Here is a 17,003-nt window from a genome sequence, read left to right as displayed (position 1 = left end):
CTATGAGTGAGACTTAGGCCTGTCTGACTTGAAACCCAGTGCTCTTATCTAATGATTCATGAACAATGTCAAAGAGAGGGATTTAGTATTTGGAGAAAAGTCTTACACTGAGGAAATTTTGTAAGGAGAATAGGTTCTGCCTTAAAAAGGTAGTGATGCTCTTCCCTGAATGTGGTTCCTTGCAGAATTCTGAGGATAATCAAGCGTGCTGGTCACAAGATGGAATTTGTTGGGAGGACAGCGAATATGACGGTGGCCAAGCTGGCCTTGGCTGTGCTACGGATTGACCACAAGTTTGAAGGCATGGCCTTCAGCATTGGCTCCTATGAACTAGGCTCAGCCCCTGAGGTGAGTGGGGTACAGGAAACTGAGTGCCCATCAAGATTCACTTCCACGAGCACCATTCCATGTCATCATTCATTTACTCCTTGGGGGAGAGAGGGGACACGTCTTTTTTTCTTTTGAAAGTTTTTAATTTTCAAGGGTTCTTATGAAAACAAAAATATCCTTGGGCAGAGTCACATATAACCCCTAATATGCTGTTATTATGGTTGGAATGGTGTCTGTGAGATGTGCAAAACCTCTGGCCCTGGGACCCCGCATCATCTCAAGTGTCACTTGATTCTTAGCTACATTATGGAGCACCTATTATTTGCCAAGCATTATTCTGCTGTCTCCCTTGTACAAGAAACAGAGAGGTTAGGTAATTTGCCCAAGGTCACACAGCCCAATAGCTGAGCCAGGGTTTAAGTCTATCTCTGGCTGGCTTTAAAGTCCAGAACCTTTCTACCATACCACATTACCTCAGCCTTTGGCTAACGGTAGGCTGCCAATTTCTGAGCAAAACACTTTGGAAGAACATCTGTTGTACAGTTAAAAGATTTTTTGTGCCTGGTAGCATGTATACATTTGCTTTCAGATTTTAACCGCTTTCAAGTGTATAATTCAGTGATATTAATTCTATTCACAATGTTGTGCTCCCCTCACCGCCATCCATTACTGTAACTTTTTCATCACCTCAAAAAGAAGCTCTGCACCCATTAAGCAATAGCTTACAACCATTTACTTTCTAGATATCTCTGACTTCATATTTAAACTGCACTTCTTGTAGATAGCATAAACTTTGGGTCTTGCTTTTTCGCTCCATCCTGAAAATCTTTGCCTTTTAATTGGCTTATGTAGTTCTTTAACATTTAAAGTAATTATTACTATTGTTGGATTTACAAATATCGTTTTATTGTTTGCTTTTCTGTATGTCCCCTCTATTTTTCGTTCATCTGTTCCTCCTTTCCAGTTATCTTTTGATTTATTTAATATTTCTCAGAATTGGATTGTAATTCTTGCTGTCTTTTCAGTTTATCTCTGTATTCTTTTCTTAGTGTTTGCTCTAGCGATTACAATATACATCCTTATTTTTTCACAGTCTGCTTAGAGTTAATACTGTACCATTTCATCTAAGACATAGAAACTTCAAACCTTAAATGGCCATATACACTCCCATCATTTAGGCTATATCGTCATATATATTGTATCTAAGTGTACCATAACTCCACAAGACAAAGTTGTCAGCTAGTACTTTAGTAAGTCCTATGTATCTTAAAAACTGCAAGAAAAAATAGTGTTTTATGTTTACCTAGGTATTTATAATTTTTGATTCTCATCATTCCTTCCTGAAGATCAGAGTTCCACCTGATATCATCCCTGTTACCTCAGGAACTTCACTCAGCATTTCTTCTTTTTTTAAATAAATTCTGCCCCTTCCCATTTTAATACTTGGTTTAATTCCTAGTATTGTGAAAATATTATTTCTTTCAACATAACCTACAAACACGAACATTCTTACCATATGATCATTCCATTCTTGGTATATAATTCTTAGTATTGTGAACATATTATTTCTTTTTTTTTTTTACACAAATACGAAGTAAAAAGGGTGTCTTACTTTCACACCCCACTTTTTGTTCCTTCTTTGTGAAAAATAACATATATACAAGAAAGCAATACATTTCAAAGCACATCGCAACAATTAGTTGTAGAACAGATTACAAAGTTTGGCATGGGTTACAATTCCACAATTTTAGGTTTTTACTTCTAGCTGCTCTAAGATACTGGAGACTAAAAGAGATATCAATATACTGATTCAGCAATCATACTCATTTGTTAAACCCTACCTTCTCTGTATAGCTCTACCATCGCCTTTGATCTTTCTAACCCACTCTTTAGGAGTATTTGGGCTATGCCCATTTTAAATTTTTCATGTTGGAAGGGCTGTCACTAATAAGGGGTGAGGAGATGGAACTGTCTGATGTTCTGGAGAGGCTGGGCCTTCTGCAATTCAGAACTTATCTAGTCCAGGGACCCATCTGGGCCCAGGGACCCATCCAACATCTGGAGGTTGTAGGTTTCTGGAAAGTTACCTTAGTACATGGAACTTTTGTAGAATCTTATATAGGGCCCTAGGTGTTCTTTAAGATTGGCAGAAATGGTTTTGGTTGGGGTTTGGCAAGCTATGATAGGTAGCAATTACTGAAGCTTGTGTAAGAGAAGTCTCCAGAGTAGCCTCTTGACTCTGTTTGAATTCTCTTGGCCACTGATACCTTATTTGTTAAACTTCTTTTCCCCCTTTTTGTTAGGAAGGCATGGTTGATCCCATGGTTCAGGGCCAGGCTCATCCCTGGGAGTCATCTCCCATGCCGCCAGCACACCCCACTTTTTAATATATGCATTTCTCTATAAACTATGGGGCAGGGGCCTAACGCCATTGTTTTTTTTTTCCTGTTTTATTTTTGTTGTTGTTGTTTGTTTGTTTATTTCCTCCAAGATCCATGTCAGGGAAGGTAGCCCAATTTTGGCAACTGGCCTTCATGTCTGAGAATCAGGGCAAATCAGCCTAGCTTTTCATTCCCCTCCCCACCTCTATCATTACCCAGGGAGAAGCTAGTTAAAGGGAGAGAACTTCAGGGATAGACTTGGAAAGGAAAAGTTGAGTTGCGTATTTATGCCTGTATGCTTCAGGGTCATGTTTTGTCCTGTGATTCTGAGAGAGAGGAAGGAATGTGTAGCATAGCTTATGGTGGGACTGGGGCTACAGTGAAAGTGGGAAATGGGGACAACTTCATTCTGATCAGTGAATTCCCCAATTTTTATTCCCTGCCTTTCCCTGGCAGATTTATCTAGGTGATGTCCCTTTGGAAAAAGTTTTGGCTTCCATATATTTGCCTAAATCACTGAAGGAGAGAATTCCTCTTAACAACTTACAGACCATCTTATTTAATTTCTTTGGCCAGACTTCACTCTTTAAGGTAAGTTCTTGTCTCTGGTAACTCATGGACTGGCATACGATGACTCATTGTAATTATGAACTCTTGCTGTTTTCATGATGTTCTATTTATTTTAGAATATGCTCTCTGATTTATTCCACAAATCTCTCAGCTGAACCCCTGACCCTCAAAGTGAATCAATGTCTGCTTTAATGATGTTCCACAGTTCTTAATTTTCACAGCTTTTCTGCCTTGGGAGGGACCTTAAAGATCATCTGATGACCAAGTTGAGGCCTCAAGTTGTTTCAAAGCTGGAAATGAGCAGCAAGTTCTGATGAAATGCTGTTTCAGCTTGTCAGTGCTTTCTTTCCAAATCTCCCCTGGCCCCTCAAAGCCAATGTGCCCACTCTCTGGCCACCCTTACTAGAAGCTGGATGGCTTTTGTTTGCTCCTTCTTACTGCCTCCACAGAACCTTCTTTGAGGGCTCCAGTCCTCATCCACTATTAAACCAAAGAGGTAATATGGCGTGGTGGTAAGAACATGGTCACTTGGCCAGGCTAGCTGAGTTTAAATTTATCTCACCATTTTCTACCTGTGTGACCTTGGCAAGTTAACCTCTATGTGCCTTAGTGTACATCTCTGTAAAGTAAAGTAATAATAGAACCTCACAGGGCTGTTGGAGGATTAAAGTAGTTAATACATATGAAGTGTGTAGAATATTGTGTGGCACATAATAAGTAACATGTAAGGGTTTGCATTGCTATTATTATTACCCTGTCTTGGCCTCTGCCCAACAAAGACCCATTCCTACTCCTACCCTATCTCTTCTAGCTGTTGGGAAGAGAGTGATCAGAGTTTGGGTGAAGGTGATGATTCAAATTGGTATTAATGGTTAATATTTACACTTATTATCTCATTTACTTCTCATAAGAACACAAAACTCAGGGAGGTTGAGTAATTTTTCCAAAGTTCATGTAGCTAGGAGGTGGTACAGCTAGGAACCAAAGCCAGGCTGCCAGACTCCAAAGCTCATGTAATTAAGAGGTCAGTGTATTAACTAGCACAGGTGTGTTTGCATTTCCAAAGAGAATATTCAGAAGAATGGATTTCTGATAGTTAAATATTCACAGTTATTTTGGGAAAGTTGTACCGGGCCAACTCAAATATATCCCATTGGTAATCACCTCCAGCTGTGTCTGTAGGATGTTCCCTTCTCTTGGAATTATCTAGTCGCCCCCACGTCCACCCCTGTGTATCTTAATTCTATTTATTCCTGTAGGTCCAGCTCAAATCTTTCGCAGGAAGGCCTTCCTGGGGTTTGTGAGCCCTCTGCCCAACTCTGCACCTTCTGCTTGCCTTACATTTCTGCCTAGTTGCTAAGTTGGTTTCCCCAAGTAGGTCATGACATATTTCGTGGCTCAGACATATTTATTCTTCATGAACCCAGCATAAATTTAGATACCCAGCATGTTTTCAATAAATATATGTTGAGAGAGGATTTTTTTAACAGAAAAAATGTAGATGACACAGAACAATCTAGTTAGTGAATAAAATTTTAGTAAAATCTGAAAATGTGGCCTATAGCACTCTGACCTCAGATACCATTATTTGGGTCTGAATTTCTGTCCTTTCTTCGGAGGGCAGTGTTTGTCTTGTAGAATAAGAGCTAAACTCGTTTTGCATCAATTTCATACTTAATAAGTAATTTTTATTCACCAGCACCTTCCAGTGAAAGGGATTAAAGAGCTTTGCCAAAATCAACCAACAGACATCATAGTGCTAGATGAAGAAGGATTAGAACTAGCCTGCCATCAAATTCAGAGCTAGAAGGGCCCCTGGAACTAATTGTGTCCGTCTCCTGATTTTATCAATAAGGAAACTGAGACCCAAAAAGGGGAAGGGGCTTGCCTGAAGTGACACAATTTGTTCATTTATTCACTCACTCATTCATTCATTCAGCAAATATTTATCAAATTCCTAGTATGGTCCCAATGGTGCTAGGTGCTGGGGATGCAACAGTGAACTAGAGAAATGTAGTGCCTGCCCTCGAGGAACCTACAGTCTGATGGGAGAAAACAGAAACCTAAAGGTTCTAAAATTGCGGGTGGTCGTGGAACAAGGTTGGGACCTGTGCCCCTGATTGTTGTGGAGTGAGCACTTAAAAAGGATACCACCCTTTAACTACCTTCCCTTCCTCCAAGTCTCACAGCCTGGCTTTCACACTGTTTTCTCTAACAGCTTTTGATGTCATCCTAACATATTACCTTAAAAATTGTTGGTAAGACATCACTCTTGGAAAACATGTCCCTCTTCCTCCCCTTCCTCTACTAGCTTCAGTTCTCAGGGAGAGGGACAAAACAATAAGCAAGTTAAATAGAGGCACAGATGCCCTGGGAACACAGAGAGGGCCTCTGCCCTCATCTGGGAGATTGGGAAAGGCTTAATGTAAGAGAGGTCTCAGGTGATACCTGAAGGTTGAGTAGGAGTTAGCAGATGAAAGGGGTAGGAAGGAGGGAGGAGGGAAGAATGTTTCAGGGAGAGGTAACAGCTTGTTTAATGATGCAGAGGGGAAATAGATAAGAAATGGCTTGAGCATAGAGTGAAAGAGGTATAGGGTGAGAAATGATTTAGTTCCTTTCCTTGCATGGCCACCATTTGGTAGGTAAGTGAAATAAAGCCATGAAATGGGTTGATTAGGTCCTGGTTCATTCTATGTTTCTCCTCCTTTAAACTTTCCACCAGAAAACTGTATCTCTTAGACTAAGTTGGAAGAATCCATGATATCATCTGATCCACTTTCCTTTCTCATGCCACCAATAGCCCAGAGGGAGAAAGGGTCCATCGACAAACAAAAGGGCTTGAACTAACACTTGGCCTCTTCTAGCCAGAGCCCTTTTCCAGAACCTCTTGCTGTTGATCCAACTCTACATTAAGTTATCCCAGAGGAATCCCACTGGGAAAGGAGGACTGAACCATCAGGCTAACATTAGATGAAAAAAGTGGGTCAGGAACAGGAAGTGAGTCACTTCCTAGCCGAGCCCCAGGCTGCATTCACAATTGCCCAGTCCTCACTGGCTGCATGGCTCAGGTGGGTTAGACAATGGGGACCTAGGCTCTGTTTCTTCAGAAATGTGAGGGCTTGGTATCTTCTAGAAATGTCCCTGCAGGCTCCGCACAGGACACTAGTCAGATTCACCTCCTCTGAGTTTTCTTGACAAGTCCTCAGATGATTTGCCTTCTGTCCTCTTGTCTGGCACCTGCCCCATTTCTGTTCTCTTCATGTGAGCCCCAGATGAGGCACTCTCCCAACTGACTTTCCTCCTGGAGCCTTGATCTATGACACTTTGGTTCCAATGATTAGCAAGCTCCACATCTCAACAAGTACACTCCAGTTCACTTCCTCTAAAACAACATTTGTTAAACATCCTTGCCCTGACATTACAAATCTTTGTCCAAGTTTGTGAACCTCTCCAAGCCTCAGTTTATTTGAAAAATGGTTGCATGTTTTCAGTGAGGATTGATTGTAGTGTATATAAGGAAAGCAAAGTACCTGGCTCCCAATAGGCACCAGTTTTTAAAAAATATCTGCCAAGTGTTTGACCATGTGGGGGCCACCCAAGACACACAAAACCTGTACTGTGGTCTCAGAGCTCACTGCCCCCTAGGAGGGGATGACTACTCTCAGAGACATGTTCCAATCTGGATGCTGATCAATGAGTTTCCATCTCCAGTAACAGTAGAACAAGAAGTGGTTTATAATTAACATGTTATGTGTTTAGGTGCTTTATAAGGAGGTGGTCCATAAAGGCAGGTAAGGATGGTTGTGGATTAGAACTGAGATAAATTGTGAAACGTCCAGGTCTGGAGAGTTATCAAAGTAGAGTTTAGTTTCATTTTGTTGTAGTGCAAGACTGAGCAGCAGGTGCAAAATCAATGTTTGTGTGAATAGATACTTGGAGGTATATAAAGATTTATTGAATTTTTCTAGATTAGTGTAATTGAGAACTTGTGTGAAAAGTGGAAGAGGGGCTAAATGACTTCTTATAATTCATTCTTTGCTTGCGATTTTATTTTCTTCTTCCCTGTACCTAATGCTGTGTGTATGACTTCAAAATTCTAAATTGAGTTAGTAACATGTAAGAAATTAGAAATACAGGACCTGAACTCCTCTCTTTATGTGTTTCATTTACAGACGCAAAACGTCACTAAAGCATTAACCACATATGTTGTCAGTGCCAGCATTTCAAATATATCAATTCAAAACTTGGTTGACCCAGTGGTTATCATTCTGCAGCATATTGAAGGGAACCAGGTAACATATCCATTTTCATGTAGAATAAAAAGGCTTCAAAAATCTTCAAGAATTTTCTTGTTAAAAATAATTGGCTGCTTGGGCGGTGCGATGGTGAATCCTCGCCTGCTGTGCCAGAGACCCGGGTTTGATTCTTGCTGCCTGCCCACGCAAAATAAATAAATAAATAAAAATAATTGGCTACTTAACAGATGTGATTCTAAAACTTAATGAAGATTGGCCTATTCCAGGTAGCAGAAGTGTGTTGTAACTGTGTTCTTCTGAAAATAATGCCTTATCCTAAAGGGACAACTAATGGTGGACATTCTAACACTGTGACAGATTGGCAGGGGAGAGATTGGGGGGCATGTGGATCTTTTGACTATCCCATCATGTTACGCTATATTTAAATCTATTTAGGTTTGACTGAAGCAAGCAACCTCATTCAAAATAATCGAACATTTGTATTTTTTTAATTTCCATAAGAACATTAAAATGTTTATTAATTATCACCAAAGGACAAAAACCATAGTCATAACATAAGGTATATGTTACTAAATTTTCAAATTTATCCTTAGTATAAGAATGAACTGCTATTCCATTCTTTGACATTAATGTATGTCCATTATGAAGTAAATGGCTTCTTATTAATCTAAAAGACCATACAGCACAGCATATTTTTCACTGGTCTTGACTATAGAAAGGAAAAAGAGAAGGAAGAGTGGGAGAGGGAAATTAAAGAACTTATATCAAATGAAATGTGTTGGATGGCTAAGATCTCACATTCTGGGCTGAGGCCACAGCTCTCCAGTGATACCCAGTAATCAACTGCTACTTGTCTCCATTTCCCTGGAGATTGTACGAGATGGTGAGGTCTTGGGAGTCTTCATAAGGCCTAATGAGGAGGTGGCTCAACCTAGTGTCCATAAGGTTTGATCTCAGCTGTGAGCCCAAATATCAAGCCTCCACCAGGAACATGTACCATGCATCAGTCCTGCATTGACCATCCACACCCCTCTCCTAGCTGTACACCAGGAGGACATGGCAAATTCCAATGTTGCCAGATTAAAAAAAAAATTTACTGATACATATTTGTACACCTTGTAATCATCCAAAGTATACAATCAATGGTTCACAATATCATCATATAGCTGTATATTTATAACCACAATCGACTTTTTTCTTCCTTTTTTGTGGAAAATAACATATACAAAAAAAGCAATAAATTTCAAAGCACATTGCAACAATTAATTGTAGAACAGATTTCAGAGTTTGGTATGAGTTACAATCGCACAATTTTAAGTTTTTGCTTCTAGCTGTTCTAAAACACTGGAGACTAACAGAAATATCAATATAATGATGAAGCAATCATACTCATTTGTTACACCCTAACTTCTCTTCATAACTCCACCATCACCTTTGATCTTTCTATCCCATCCTTTAGGGATATTTGGGCTATGGCCATTCTAACTCTTCATTTTGGAAGGGGCTGTCGATATTATGAGATGGGGAATAGAGCTAATTCATATTCTGGAAAGGCTGGCACCTCTGCATTTCAGGACTTTTCTGGTCCAGGGACCCATCTGGAGGTTGTAGGTTTTGGAAAATTACCCTAGTCCATGGAACCTTTGTAGAATCATATATATTTCCCTAGGTGTTCTTTAGGATTGGCAAGAATGGTCTTGGTTGGGGGTTGGCAAACTATGATAGGTAGCAATGTCTAACTGAAGCTTGTGTAAGAGTGGTCTCCAGTGTAGCCTCTTGACTCTATTTGAACTCTCTCAGCCACTGATACCTTATTTGTTACACTGCTTTCCCCCCTTTTGGTCAGATGGCATTGTTGATTCCATGGTGTTTATCCCATGAGATCCCATGAGCCCATCGCCAAGTCCCACGTAGGGGGAAGGGCAATTATTTCACTTGCAAAGTTGGGCTTAGAGAGAGAGAGAGGCCATATCTGAGCACATTGTTGCCAGATATTTTAAAGGATACATACCAGATCAATCTGCAATAACGTGCTGGTTTCTCACTCATAAACCCTGAGTTAGTTTGAGTTAGTCTTAAAACCAGCTAACAAATGGTTCATGTATTTGTGTGTATGTGTGTGTGTGCATGTACTTGTGCATGCTGTTTGGGAAAACATTGTGAGGAAAGCACTTGTCTGTGTTTGTCACTGTGTGGTAACTGTCGCAAGGAAAGGTGTTTACCCCTGATTTCTCTTTTCCCAGAATTATGATCAAGTTCACTGTGCCTTTTGGGACTTTGAAAAGAACAGTAAGTGTTTTTCTTAGTAAGCCTTGTCTTTAGCTCTCAATGAGACTTTGCTCCTGACCGTTTTCCTATGTGACTTTTCTGTGGATGAGAGTTGGACCATTTTCCTATTTTACACTTAGATGGGAGTGAGTTGTACCAAAGCTACTGCTTATTAGATCTTACAGAGCCCTTGATTGACCAAGATACATAATAAGAGCTTTATATCTAATGAGGGCACAGGAATTTTTAAAAAGTCTTCCTTTTTGATGAGGTACTTATTTGGAGACCAGAAAATTCACATAACTCAGGGATAAACAACGTTAGAAAAGAGAAAATTGAAAGGCCTAGCACAGTGTAGCTTCAAGTTATTTGAAGAAAATCGAGGACTGAACATCTCGCTTTTAATCTGTGCTTTCCCACAGGGACTTGCAATCTGTACTATGTATTTCCTTCTTTTTTCTTCACCTCTTTGGGACTAATGATGTGAATTTGGATGGGTCATTTTCCCTCTGTGAGTTCCAATCTCTTTATCTCTTCATTGAGGGGATAAGCCTTCCTGATTGGTTTCTAAGGGACCTTCCTGCTTGAATAAATGTGTGAGTCTTTGATGACGGCAAGAGAAGAGACAGGGGGTGGTTGCTTGCTGAATGGATTCCTCTTTGACTTGCTGTCTCCATGGGAATCATTAGAGATATTGCTAAATGTCAGAGAATTCTCACGTAGAATCAATTACCCTGGAATGCCAGGATGGCTAGAAGTCTTTCCACCTGTGGAAGCTCTGACTGTGGACTTGACCTTTTTTCAATATCCTTGGAAGCTTGGGAGAAAGGGGAATTCTTTTCCTATCTTACTCCTGGGATATAGGAATACTACTCCTTTCCTACAGCTGAAATAGTATTGTCCTGTCCTAGCCCCCTGCAAGTCTCCCAGGATAAGAGACCCGTAAAGTAATGAGCTTAGTCCCTCACAGGTTCAATAAGTTGATCTGTGTGTTCATTAATGCCAATTGCTGGCTCCTCGTAGGTCACCATTTGCTTCCTTTCCTCCCCCCACCCCCACCCCCCGTGAATCCAGAACCTCTGAATCTATGAAGTTATCCTGGAATGACACAGTTTGACCACACTTACCTGCCTGCCTTAGGATAACCCCTCAGGTTTAGTCCCACACTGGAAGTTCTATTCTGAATCTATTCTCGAACTTGAGATCTACAGGTTATGGAGACATTAGAGTTGCTTCTCGAATCCTGATTATGCTCAGGAGTGAGAAACTAGGCCTAAACAAGTGTCAAGTGGACCAGAGGCTCTAGATGGCCTCAAGGACCACTAGACTGGAAGCTGCCTTGGGAGCGAAACCCTTGACATCATCTGACTTCTGGATTGAACTGCTCATTTCAGGTGTCTATTCTAGTCTCACAGAGTAAACTAGTGTCGGTCTATACACCACAGCTCCATGTCCTTCAAAAAGTTCTAGATCTGCTTGTTTCCCGTTTACTGGCTACTTCAAAAACAGTCCTCATTCTGTCACTCCAGTATTGTGACAAAACTGTGTTCATGATTAGAGTCTGACTGAATCTGTAGAAGTATGATACAAGAACAGGAAAAGTGAACCTAAGAAGTTGCGACATTTATAAAGTCCCCCAAAAGGTCAATTTAGCCTATTAGACTTAATTTGATTTCAGGACTCGGTTATATCTCTATCTTACTGTCTTAGCAAACAAAACTAATTAAAACACACATTCTATTGGTACATATAATGAAAAGTTAAACATTTCTGAGAAAAACAAAATTGCTTTCACATTCCCTTCTGTCTCCTACAGATGGGCTAGGTGGATGGAATTCATCTGGCTGTAAAGTAAAGGAAACCAACATAAATTACACGATCTGTCAGTGTGACCACCTCACCCATTTTGGAGTCTTAATGGTGAGTTTTCCCTTAGTCACTTCTCTACAGAATTCGACAACTTTTATTAGATTACAGACCAGAATGTATGTGTGAACCAAGTTATGGAAAGTTTGTATGCAAGGGTAAACAAGCCCCCCCTTTTTCATCCAAAGTAGATCAGATTGAAGCAAATATTTTTTTATCCTTATAAAATTAACACCTGCTCCTCAAAATTCAAACAGTACAGAAAAGATCCCTGAAATCTCCCAGCCCAAGAGATCACCACCTTTAACTTTCTGGTATATATATTCTTCCAGATTCTTTTCTTATGTGTATATCAATATACATTTTTGTTTTATGAAAATAGGATCAAATAATTGATACTGATTTTACCATTTTTTTTTAGCCTAACAATATATAGTGGACACCATTCAGGCAAATATTATTCACCTACTTCAATTTTTAAAAATAGCTTTACAGTAATCCAGTGTGTGGATTTAACACAATGAATTTAACCAATCTCCTGTAGATGAACATTTTAGTTGTTACTGTTTTTCTCATTTTGAACAATGTTGTGGAACATATTTTTATCCATTTATCTTTGAACATTGGTGTAAGTACTTCTGTAAGATAAGTCAAGCAAGTGGAATTGATGGGTTAAAAATTTAAGAGTTATTGTCAAATTGCAGTGTATGAGAAGTGTATTTCTTAATACATGTGGTACTTAACCTAACGAGTTAGCTGATCAATTCATACACCTGAGCTTAAGGCCTCAGAGGCATCATTAACTCTCCTATCTCCTTCACTCCCTATGGAATGACTTGCTAAATATTTCTTTAAAGTGGACTCTCAAAAGTAGCCCTTATTCTGTAACCACATCCGAGTACTTTCTTATTCTCTTAAGTTATTTTATTATATACTGTTGTCTGAAAGTGCCATGTGTGTGAGCTGTTTCTCCAACGAATCGTAAGCTCCTCGAAAGTCTGTTATATAATGCTTTTTTCCTACTATATCTATTCAAGAAATTTTAAGAGGTATTCAATCGATACTTGTTGAATTGTAAGAATTTTGTTTAGCTCCCTTAAAATTGGCTAGAATGTTACAATAGGAGTCAAAAGACCAGGATTCACGTTCCAGCTCTGTCACTAACTAGCCATGTGATCTCAGTCAGATTGTTTAACTTGTTTGGACCTTAGAATTTTCTTTGGACATGTGAAAGCTTTTAATAGACCAGTGTTTCTCAACCTTGGCACTGTTGATATTTGGGGTCAGAAAATTCTGTTGTAGGTGCTGTTCTGTATGTTGTAGGTGACAGTAACACCCTCCCCCAGTTATAACAACCACAAGTGTCCCTAGACATTGCCTGGGGGAATCACTCCCAGATCAGAACTATTGGAGTAGACCATTATTTTTTAACCTTTTATGAGTCACGAATTTCCATAACAATCCGATTAAAGTTATGGACTTTCTTCCCAGATCAATGAATATATGAACTCAAATAATTCTGCATACCTTTTCAGGTCTTTTATGGGCCCCAAGTTAAGTAATTACTAGACTATGTGATTTCTAAGGTCCATTTTTTACTCTTGACTTTATAAAATTATTTTATTTAAGGTCTAAGAGAAAGAAACTTTTTTTCAAAGTTCTCCGTAGTGTTTTGCGATGCTCAGTACAGATAATGATTCACTTTGCATCCCAAATTCACATCTATTAACTTGGTCATATTTTAAATGTGGGACATTGAAAATGACAATAAAACCAAAGACTGAATGTTCTTCCAATGCTGTTGATAGCTCTTCATGCCTGTACACAGAAATTTGCACTAAGCATACTCAGCAAACCACAATATAGAGTATTGTCATATATCCGTCCTCAACCTGTGATCTTCAAAGAGCTATAGCAAAGATGCTATATGTCTTGTGAACTGCTTGTTAAAGAGCACTGGAAACATTTTGCCCTACACTTGCTCTGGCAAAGGTCTGAAATGCATTTGCATCAGGCGAAACTCTGAAATACAATTCGTTGTGTTCCTTAGGATTTATCCAGGTCTGCAGTGGATGCAGTGAATGAGCGGGTATTAGTGCTTATAACATATTCCGGATGTGGAATCTCCTCCATTTTCCTGGGAATTGCCATAGTGACATATATAGCTTTTCAGTAAGTTGATGTAACTCCCCTAAGTAAGTTTCATTTGATTGAATGGATGTTGTTTTCATTGTAAGCTTGTTAATTTCATGAATAGGAAGAGGTCAGATCTATTAGATTATGGAGTGGATAAATTCAAAAATCAAAAACCTAGGCTCCTCTTTAAGGAAAAGATTATGCTTGGACTTTAAAAAAGCAAGAGGAATAGTAAGCTATTCCTCTAATAGAATACAGAAACAATAACCATAAAAGAAAAAGGTTGATAAATGAGGCTTTATTAAAAAGAAAAAGTTCTTTCATCAAAACGTACCATTAAGGTAGTGAAAAGGCAAACCATAGATTTGGAGAAGATACTCACAATTGCATACATCTGACAAAGAACTTGTATGCAGAATATATAAAGAAACCTACAAATAGAAAAACAAAAGACTGACAATGAAATTTTTAAATGCGCAAAATGGTTGAAAAGACACTTAACAAAAGAGGATATCTATGCCTAAACCTAACCTTTACCAAATGGCCAATAAGCATATGACCAGGTTCTCAACATTTCTCATCATAGAAATGGAAATTAAAAGCACAATTTTATGCTTCTATATGTCCACTATAATGGTTAAAATAAAAATTACTGACAATACAAAGTGTCAACAAGGATGTGGAACAAATGGAACGTTTATATATTGCTGGTGGAAAAACAAAATGGCACAGACACTTGGGAAAACTCTGGCAGTACCTACTAAAGATAAATGTACATCCAGCTATTGATCCAACAATTCCACTATTAGGTATATATATATTTTAAATGAGTGTGTATATCCACCAAAATACGTGTACAAGAGTATTCATAGTAGCTCATAATAGCAGGAAGTTGGACACAACCCAAATGTCCATCAACAGTTGTTTGCATGAATAAATTGTGGTATGTTCATAAAGTGGAATACCACATAGCAGTGAAAAAGAATGAACTACTACCACACAATACAGCATTGCTAAATCTCATAGACAGAGTTGGGCAAAAGAAGCCAGAAAAATAAGGGAATATATTGTATTATTCCGTTTTTTATGAAGTTCCAAGTACAAGTAAAACTAAATCTATGGGGATAGGAGTTAGAATATTACTTACCTGTGGTGGGGGATATTGAGTGGGAGAGGGCATGAAAAAGCATTCTGAGATGTTGAAAATATTCTGTCTCTTGATCTGGATGGAGGTTCCACAGATGTGTACATATATAAAGATTCATCCAGCTGTATTCTTAAGATTTGTGCACTTTATTATTTACTTCAATGTATGAAAACACATATACACAAAATAAAACTTGCAAAAGTTAAATCAATAAATATTTGCTGGAACTCAAAGGGACATTTCTTTTTGTATGCTGTGTGGCAGAGTCACGTTTCATTCTTTTTCTATGTAAGTATCCTGTTATTGCAGCACCATTTGTTGAATTTTTTGTTTGTTTGTTTTGTTTGTTTTGGGAAGTGCATGGGCCGGGAATCGAACCCAGGTCTCCCGCATGGCAGATGAGAATTCTACCACTGAACTACCCTTGCACCCCTCAAATGGGTATTTTTTTTTATTTAGAAAATACTAAATCAGATTCTACAAGATGAAATAAGTGTTCAGTTATTGAGATGTAAGGTCGTATTTGCATGATGCCAAATGTCCGGATCTTTAGAAATATCTAGGTAATTACTTGAAATGGTTTCATAACTATTGTCTATTTGGTAATATGTAGATCAGTACTTGGGTCTACTGAAGCAGTGATGATAGAATCATAGTATCCAGGAAACTCTTCCCTTCTTCTCACCAAAAGAGAAAAGGAAAAAGAAAACAAGAGGGCTGCCAAGCTGAGATGCTTTTATTATTCTTGTTAGTGTAGTTCACTATATTGGGATACTTTGATTCTATCTGGGGAGAGGGTGGGAGATTCTAAAATTCAGTACATATAAAGTAATATGAGTAATTTAATTTTAATAAGGAGTTCTTTCACTCTTTCACTTATTACTCTGATAAGATGTGGTAATGTATTAAAAACAGAAACGCTACTAACTTAATCTTCTACCTTTTCTTTTAGCAAACTTCGAAAAGATTCTCCTTCCAAAATCCTGATCAACCTGTGCACAGCACTACTGATGCTAAATCTCGTGTTTCTGGTCAATTCCTGGTCATCAGCATTTCAGAAAGCGGGACTCTGTATCACAGCAGCAATGGCTCTTCATTACTTCCTACTTGTTTCTTTCACTTGGATGGCACTGGAGGCGGTTCATATGTATTTTGCTCTAGTCAAAGTCTTCAATATATACATTCGAAATTATATCCTTAAATTTTGTCTACTTGGTTGGGGTAAGTAACTCTGCCATTGTCCTTGATGTCTCTTTTTTGAATCTGTGTCTTTCTAATTCTAGCTCAATTAGACACATCACTCAAAACCAAATTCTATTATTATCATGGGTAAGGAATTAAGGATTGGCTTACTGTTGTTTGGATGTGCATCTATTTTTTCTGCCTACATTACTCTGTAAAGTCAACTTTTAAACTTTCTGGTGGGGAGTAGAACCATGAATATTTATTGAGCAGCTGCTTGTATACCGTGCTAAATGTTGAACTGACAGTAGTGAACCTATCATATTGATCCCTCCCTTCCCAGATGTAATACTCTTAACAAATATTTACTGATATTATAACAGCTAGCACTTACATAGCATTTACATGTGCCAGGCTGTGTTCTAAGTGCTTTATACACTCATTTAATACTCACCACATCTATAGGATAGGCGCCATCATTTTTCTCATTTAATAGATGAGGCGCAGAGAGATGAGATAATTTGCCAAAAACCCCACAGCTTGTAAGTGACAGAACCGAGATTTGAAACCAGGGATCCTGTCTCCATAGTGTGTACTTTTAACCTGTGATATAACTATATTGCTTAAGGAATAATGAGCTGACTTGCAATGTGTGAAAGGGTGCTGGGTCAGACATGACCTGAGTCGCACCATTTATGACTGTGGTTATTGCTTCTGTCCTGTGGAGGAAACCAGGAATGAAACTGAGCATGAAAATTTCCAATGTAAATGACACTTCATTAGTATGCTTCCCTGTATTTCTAACTGACATGGTCAACTCCGCTCCTTTTTAACTCCACTGCCTATTCAAAGCAGACCCTGGGTTCA

The 17,003-nt window shown here is 38.8% G+C and overlaps 1 protein-coding gene across 1 annotated transcript in view; it reads left to right on the top strand.

The window, feature by feature from the left end:
- The window catches only part of ADGRG4 (adhesion G protein-coupled receptor G4), a 182,763-nt gene that overhangs the window by 149,822 nt on the left and 15,938 nt on the right, over window positions 1-17,003 (top strand). The window contains 7 exon segments of the mRNA XM_077146785.1: window positions 186-348; window positions 3,168-3,302; window positions 7,454-7,573; window positions 9,781-9,826; window positions 11,622-11,725; window positions 13,722-13,843; window positions 15,907-16,175. Coding sequence (XP_077002900.1) covers window positions 186-348; window positions 3,168-3,302; window positions 7,454-7,573; window positions 9,781-9,826; window positions 11,622-11,725; window positions 13,722-13,843; window positions 15,907-16,175 — 959 coding nt within the window.

Source organism: Tamandua tetradactyla, chromosome X, assembly GCF_023851605.1.
Source record: "Tamandua tetradactyla isolate mTamTet1 chromosome X, mTamTet1.pri, whole genome shotgun sequence".
Classification (NCBI taxonomy): domain Eukaryota; kingdom Metazoa; phylum Chordata; class Mammalia; order Pilosa; family Myrmecophagidae; genus Tamandua; species Tamandua tetradactyla.
The sequence above is the reverse complement of the archived record's forward strand: the minus strand, read 5'-3'. Positions and strand labels throughout refer to the sequence as shown.